General features: G+C 46.6%; 1 protein-coding gene across 2 annotated transcripts in view; it reads left to right on the top strand.

Moving 5' to 3' along the window:
* Nucleotides 1–343: 343 nt before the first annotated feature.
* nab2 (NGFI-A binding protein 2 (EGR1 binding protein 2)) overlaps nt 344–8,022 on the top strand; it is a 13,939-nt gene continuing 6,260 nt past the window's right edge. The window contains exons 1-6 of one of the 2 annotated variants that reach the window (XM_080783545.1): nt 344–457; nt 2,158–3,234; nt 4,681–4,814; nt 5,833–5,881; nt 6,577–6,703; nt 7,631–7,855. In XM_080783545.1, the coding sequence (XP_080639671.1) occupies nt 2,176–3,234; nt 4,681–4,814; nt 5,833–5,881; nt 6,577–6,703; nt 7,631–7,855 (1,594 nt within the window). In that variant the 5' untranslated portion in view covers nt 344–457; nt 2,158–2,175. Of the gene's footprint in view, nt 458–2,065; nt 2,072–2,157; nt 3,235–4,680; nt 4,815–5,832; nt 5,882–6,576; nt 6,704–7,630; nt 7,856–8,022 lie in introns of those variants that run through there. The other variant, XM_080783546.1, reaches the window with a different exon arrangement.

Genomic DNA, 8,022 nt, shown 5'->3' with positions numbered 1-8,022 from the left:
TGTTAGGCTTCAGTTTACAAAGAAAGAACAGGGTGTAACTCCAACAAGGAGCGGTAATATATCTCTCGAATTGTTGTGTACGGTATTCTATTCTGTGTAGCTATAGGGACAAATCTGGAAGAAACAAACAAAGGGTAGCCTAATAATGTCCTCTTCGTTCGCACCCTCGCCTCGCCTCGCCTCGCCACCCACGCCTTCAGTTTGAAAAGTAGAGTCGCCTCTGTAACCGGCAGAGGAAAGCTCTTTTTCGGTCAGATGGTGCATGTGCTGCAGTCCGCCCCCGTAATTCTCGCACCCACACACACACACACAAACAGCAAAAAGACAGTCGGCACAACCAATAGCCTCTACGGTGCGCCGGGAGGGAGGATTTTCTGCCAACGGATTTTCTCACCAGACGCGGCTGCTGGCTTGCATGACTTCGCCGTTCTTTGTGGAAGATTCGCCAACAAATAAGGTAAGGATTAAGGATCTTGGATCACCACAAAACATTCATGATCGACACACACCTTTGTTTATAGTATAGGCTATAGTCCGGACGAGACGAGACGCGCAAGAAGAACTCGAATTAAGGCGAGATGCCTCGCTTTTTAAAAAAAAGACCGTTTTAATAAGCAACTGCTCAATTAAGGACACTTATATGTTTATTTGGAATCATTGATTGATTGGATTTATATATACCCTAACCTAAAGTCACCCACGCTGTTGTGACTAGCCTTTTCCTATCTGTGTGAGCTGAAGGTAAGGGTGTTTTCTTTTTATAGTAGGCTATAATAAAGTCTTAAACTTTTATTATTTTAATGGCATACCATCTGAAGAAACAATGGACCTGAACATTCGAGGTGTGACTTCTGTAGTGGGAGGTGTGCTAGCCTAAGTCTATTGGGAAATAAACATTCAAAAGCGCGCTGTTATACTTAATACTTATACTTACTTATCCTACTAGTTCTTTTCTGTCCAGAGAGAGCAGTTTTAAAACTGCATGGAGATTGCACTATAGCATTCTAGCAAAGACAACATTTATTATATATCTAATGCAGAGCTAGCCTACATCATGTTTTGTTTCTAAACTTATAACCTATAATTTACAGCATTTACAACATTGTCATGCACTTTTGAACATTCCAAACTACAGCCTATATATTCATTTTTTTAAATATATTCTTCTTTTTTCTTCTTTTCTTTCTTCAAAACATGAAAGATGGAGTGCCACAATTTTTGTATTTTTCCAGTTTGTCATGAGTGTGTCTATGAGGTGACAGTATACTTCATTAGACACCCTGGAGTCGTTTTTATGTGCAATGGTGTATTAACTTTGTATTTAGGGTTTCTTCCTGGAGGCTGAACCCTTGACAGTCAAACGGGCCAATGAAATAAACAGTAATAATAGTGACATCACACTATCAGCCCCCCCCCCCCTCCTTTATCATACTGTACAACTACAGCTGTGGGTGCGTCTTCAATTCAGGTGGATCACCACCCATCACCACCCACCAGGCAATCCAGGCATACTTACTGGTGGGCGTGTCCACATAAAAGCATGATTTTAACAAATACTGTACACTTTTTGGAAAAAGTTCTTCCTCCTTGTATTATAATAATAGCTGATGTAGAGACCTTTTGTTCCTGTGGTGGTTGATTGAGAGTACCTTTTTCCAACTGACTGCATGGCTTTGTGCAGCAAACGTGACCAAAAAATGGAAATGAGGAATGTCCAGACGAAGAGTTAAAGTTGAACTCAAAAGGTTTATTTCATCCAAGTTGAAAACAAAAATAAAGATACTTTTAGCATATAAACTGTAACTGAGAATAGAAGGAGGTGTAGAACAGACGTAAAAAACTGTGAACCTCCAATCAACAACACCTGGCCCTCTGATGGCCAGGTCATTTATGTCCTCTCTGCCATGTCTGTAGGGGGTGACAAAGCACACTAACAGGAATGTTAGACATGGCATGATGGCCTATTGTAGATCGGCTCCTACACCTGATGATCATGTTTTAGGCTGGGAAATAAATCCTGGCACTCCATCTTTAAGTGAATGTAACTCCTCTCTCCTACAGTAGTTCTACAGTCGGCCATGTCTTTAATATCTGTAATATCTTCCCCCGTACGTACAGTAGTTATAGTTAATATCTGTAATATCTTCCGCCGTACAGTAGTTCTCCAGTCGGGCCATGTCTCTGCCGCGCACCCTGGGGGAGCTGCAGTTGTACCGCGTGCTCCAGAAGGCCAACCTGCTGTCCTACTACGACACCTTCATCACGCAGGGCGGGGACGACGTGCAGCAGCTGTGCGAGGCGGCCGAGGAGGAGTTCCTGGAGATCATGGCGCTGGTGGGCATGGCCACCAAGCCGCTGCACGTGCGCCGGCTGCAGAAGGCGCTGCGCGACTGGGCCAACAACCCCGCCGTGTTCAACCAGCCCGTGGCCTCCGCCAGCGTGGCGCCGCCGCCGGCCCGCGAGGGCATCCCTCTGTTCAAGGTGGAAGGCACCACGGCGCCGGGCGGCGGCGGCTTGACGGCGGCCGGGCTCCGGAAGGCTCTGAGCTGCAGCGTTAACGGCCGGCCCGGTTCGCCCGCGTGCGGAGAGAGGGAGCTGGACCGGGCCTGTCTCACCCCTCAGGACCGGGCCTGTCTCACCCCTCAGGACCGGGCCTGTCTCACGCCCATGCACAGCGGCAGCCCCCGCAGCCCGTGCTCCTCCCAGCGGGCCTCCCCGCAGCCGCCGGACGGCGGACACTACCGGGACAAGCTCTCGCCCATGGTGGACCCCCATTGGCTCAACAGCAGCAGCGGCCACAGCGAAACCGAGGGGAACTTCGGCGGAGCGTTGACCTCCGGCTCCGGGACGGAGGAGGAGCAGCCGAGCCCGCCCGTGCCCGTCTCGTCCTCGTCGTCGGCGACGCGTCATCGCCCCGGCCCGGCGTCCACGCCTCCTCAGGCCTCGTCGACCCTCAGCCCTCTCTCGGCGTGGCCCGGGGGCCAGCTGGACGCGGAGACGGCCCGCGCCGTGGGGGAGAGCGTGGAGAGGCTCCTGAGGACCCTGCCCCGGTCGGAGCCCGGCGAGGTGAAGACGCTGCTGAGGATGAACAAGAAGCTGGCCAAGACGGTGGGCCACATCTACAAGATGGCGCCGCAGGACGCCAGCAAGGAGGAGGAGATCCGCAAGTACAGCCTCATCTACGGCCGCTTCGACTCCAAGCGGAGGGAGGGCAAGCAGCTCACGCACCACGAGGTAAACAACACAGAAACTACAACTCACACACCATGAGGTAAACACAAAAAACTACATCTATGGCCACTTCGACTCGAAGCGGAGAGAGGGCAAGCAGCTCACACCACGAGGTAAACACAAAAAAACTACATCTATGGCCGCTTCGACTCGAAGCAGAGAGAGGGCAAACAGCTCACACACCACGAAGTAAACACAGAAACTACGTCTAAAGCAGTGGTTTCCGAAACTGTTTAAGGTCAAGGACCCCCAAATTGACACTCATTAGCAAACAGACCCCCCATTAGAAAATATATGCCAGGGACCACCCATAAGAGAATAGATTTTAACGGCTCTAGCAGTGATTCTCAACCATTTTCATTTCAAGGACCCCCAGGGTTTGACCTGAATTAGGCTACGGACGGACCCCCATTTCTATCTCTGGGACCCCAATGTATATTGTAAAATTAAAGTTAATGGAACCAAATTATGGTCCATTTCCACAGATACATTATTGTGAAAATAGCAGACATACAAGCTCACAACACCTCGCAACGCTCGAGCTGCTATTCTCACACATTTTGACTCTTTCTTATATAATTTGACAATTGTTGGTCAATGTTTGACCCGTTTTTTGCGTGTAGTTACTAGTTTGTTGTTTTGTTAGGTATTTAGGACTGTATTTTGCGTGTCTTAAGTACCAGGTCGTATTCCCTAACTTGAGTAAACTAAAGACCTGGAGGCGTGCGTGATCACTGCTCTTTGGACACTCAGAATAGCCAAAGAGCATTGATCACGCCTCCAGGTCTTTAGTTTACTCAAGTTATAGGGAATAAGACCTGGTACTTAAGACACTCAAAATACAGCCCTTACTAAAAGTCTTAAAAGTCCTTAAATTGACACTTTCATACTTCACTGTCCCAAAAATCATGTGGGGGGGACCCGACCCACATGAGAACCATAATGATTGTAATGTTTCAAATACAAAAGACCAAACTGTAATGGTTATTTTATCTGTATACTGTACTATAATGTCCATCTTGTCTGTATCAGTGAGTACAGTATTGCTGCAGGATCATGAGTCGTGGGCAGCAGCTACTGTACCACCGCTGCCTTTTGGCCCCTCGTAGCGAGGGACCGCGGGTGAGGAGGAAGAATACATACATAATCTAAATAATGTACATCTGAGCTTTCATTTCCATTTTCCCACGTTTTGTTATGTATTCTATAGAACTGCGCCCGCATGCTCCACCACGTCCAGTAAAAAGTGAAGTTATTCTAAGTCTAAAAAAAGAAAAAGAAAAGCTAGAGAAAAGCATTCTGGGTGTTGTAGTTTGGGGCCAGGGAAAGTTCCTGCAGCAACAGATGGTATTGCTGGTGTCTTTTTTCTTTCTTAGATGAGATTGAAAAGTATTAAAAAATAAATTCTTTAATGTTAGTTTTGTTTCCCTACCCCCCCCCCACACACAGTTGATCATCAACGAAGCCGCTGCCCAGTTCTGTATGAGGGACAATGCTCTTTTGTTGAGACGTGTGGAACTGTTTTCTTTGGCTAGGCAGGTGGCGAGAAAATGCGCCTACACGTCCACGCTAAAGCACGCAAGGTAAGCAAAACCCAACCCACAGACTGAGCGGGGGCTTTCCCACCTGTAACCAATGACCATGATTACCTCCTACACCCACACACCTTCTGGTGCTGTAGTAGCCAGTGCTCTTTGATCCAAGAAAAAAATGACCGCACACGCTTTTTATGTATACTTCTAACGCATTTTGACCTGAGATCAGATTCTAAAAATGTCTTCTATATACATCCTGACAGTTTTATGAAAAAGCTATGTTTCTATGTCAGTCGTTTAAAAAAATAGCAGACCTAGAAGCTCGTAGCGCGCCACTCGGTGGCGCGCTATGAGCTTGTAGGTCTGGTATTTTTCAATAGCTAAAGCATAACACCAAAAGGGGTTGCCGCGCAGAATGGGCTAATCTTATATTCTCAGTGTTGTATTTCAATTTAGACATTTAGCAGATGTAGGATTGTATGGATGTAGCACAGCCAAAAGATCATGACAATAACACAGTTTGATCTATTCTAAATAAACCAGGGTCTCTCTTAGATTGGGTTGTTATCAAGAGCAAATGTCTGCAATAGAATATGTTAAGCCCCACACACACCGTCTGCGAACGCCGCGTTATTTTCAATGAACCTATCCCACACTGGCGGCGTCCGACGTGCGTTCGCGCCTCGCCTGAAGGCCTATTCATAGTCTGGATTTTCGGTGGTGAGCTGACCACTGCGAAATAACGTTGGGCGGTGGTGAGTAAAAACAGAGAGAAGGGCTAGAGCGGTGGCGGTGGTTTGTTCTTCACCGCGGCTCGTGACGTCATGTTGTAGTTCGGTGGTCACCTCACCACAGAAAATCCAGACTATGTATGAGCCTTGACGCTCCGATACGCCACTGTTCTATTTTCCAGGTGTTGCCGCGCGGCAACACCTGTTGCCGCGTCGCTGCGCGCCCGGTGTGTGTTGGGCTTTAGTCTCGCTTTCAATGTGTGAAATTCTTGCTTTGTTTTGACTACATATTGCATCATGGAAACGTTGGAATTGATTGTTGTTGTTTATTACAGGACGAGCACAGATGACAACCTGACATCCCAAAAGAGGATGAAACATGAGGTGAGTTACTGTACTGTACTACTGTACTGTACTGTACTGTACATGCTCGGACATGTGCTGGACACAACGTCAAACAATCTAGGATTAATTTAGATTATTATTATTATTATAACTTAGATATGTAGACAATAGCACTATATATTATATGCATAGTTTCATTATAGTGTGGAGCCTGGTGGAGACAATAAAACGCATAAAAGAAGCAGCAATCCAGAGTTATCTCACTAAAACAACTTACCGTACTACCAACCAAAGTATAGGTCTGATTAATCCTATTACAGTTGGCGTACAGTCTGTATAATTATGTGAAGAACTGGAAGGAATACACAGTACAGTCACTGACTAGTGTGTGTCACAGTGACTATACCACTTATCCTCCTCTCCGGCAGTACTTCCAGAAGGTTTATCCCATTCTGACCTGAGATCAGATTCTAAAAATGTCTGTTTGAAAATGACAGTTTTCTGAAAAAGCTATGTTTCTATATGAGTCGTTCTTCGATTTTTCAAAAATAGCAGATCTACAAGCTCATAGCGCGCCACCGAGTGGCGCGCTATGAGCTTGTAGATCTGCTATTTTTCAATAGCTAAAGCACCAAAAGGGGTTCCCACTTCCCACCCAAAATGGGTTATTAGTACATCATCATCACCAGCTATCAGTCAGTCTCCTGACCCCAGCTGTGCTTGACCGTCCGTAGGGCGCCTACGTACCCGAGGGTGTTTCCTCGCTCCTTCATGGCGCCGAAGCGTCCGAGTGTTTGGCACAGAGGGGCGGGGCCGACGACGACAGCCTATCGACGGAGAGCCTGGATAGTTTGTCACACGGTATGTTAATATGTTTGGTGTCACGAACGATCTGCTGCAAAAAATGACAGTTTAGGAGATGTTGTTGTTGTTGTATTCCGCAAGTTTTAGCCGCTGTTTTTCTTTTTCTTTTCTAAATCTTTTTATTCAGGTTTTGTTTTTGTGCCTGGGGCAAGTATTAAACAGACATATAAAATATAAAAATAAAACTCAAATCCCCTATCCCACCCACCCCCCACCCACAATCCCAAGGATAGTCGGAAAAACAGTCTGGAGGACAATTTTATTAAATACATATCTATATACACATATACACAAAATACATGCATACATAATTACAAAAATAAAAATAAAGCAGATCTTCATAGCAGAGCAGATTTTGTTTCTGTTGTGGTTTGGCGTTGGCAGAGGCATAGGCACGGCACACTATACAGTTCGCTGTTTTGTTTTTAATCGTTCAATTCAGATTCGTGCTTTGATTCTGAACTTTGGGCAGTGGGCACACAGTTATAGTATATCAGATTTCATCTGCAGACATTATTTGTCTCTTTTAAACAAGTAAGACGCGCAAACGCGGGAAGCGAACGCAACGTAGTTATACTTGTTCGTTGGCATGTTCCAGCTTGTTGTGCATTCGAAGCAGGGCCTTGTCCACGTTCCTGCGTTCATCATGGCTACGTCCAAATATGGAGTGTGTTGCATCAATCACAAACAAATCACTCAGCTCCATATATGGGCACAAAAGCGTGACACACAGACAGACAGACATGATCTGCTAGGTCTCATAGTTAGTGCTCACTGCGTTCGCAAAAACAATAACTAAATTGTCTTGACTGTGAGAACCGTTGACTAATATTCGCTAAAGTCAAAGCCACAGTGGTCAGTGTGGTATGACGAATACGATACCACTTTTTCTTTACACCCAATTCTGTCTCTGGCTCTAAACAGACGCGAGTTCACAGTGCAACAACCAATCAGCGTCCCCCCACCCCCACCCCCCCACCACCGACACCGCCAACGCCAACGCCAACCCCGCCAACTGGAGTCGCCAGCTCATCCAGCAGACGCTGATGGACGAAGGGCTCCGATTGGCTCGCATGGTGTCGCACGACCGAGCCGGCAAGATGGGCCCTATAGGCGGCGGGCCGCCCGAGGGGGGCCCTCATTCCACAGGTGAGATTTTAACCCGTTCTTCTGACCTGAGATCAGATTCTAAAAAATGTTTTCTACATCCTGACAGTTTTCCATTCTGACCTGAGATCAGATTCTAAAAAAATGTCTTCTACATCCTGACAGTTTTCCATTCTGACCTGTTTTCTGACAAAAGCTATGTTTCTATG

The sequence above is a fragment of the Protomyctophum bolini genome (genome assembly GCF_963924005.1).
Source record: "Protomyctophum bolini genome assembly, chromosome: 2".
NCBI lineage: Eukaryota > Metazoa > Chordata > Actinopteri > Myctophiformes > Myctophidae > Protomyctophum > Protomyctophum bolini.
The sequence above is the reverse complement of the archived record's forward strand: the minus strand, read 5'-3'. Positions and strand labels throughout refer to the sequence as shown.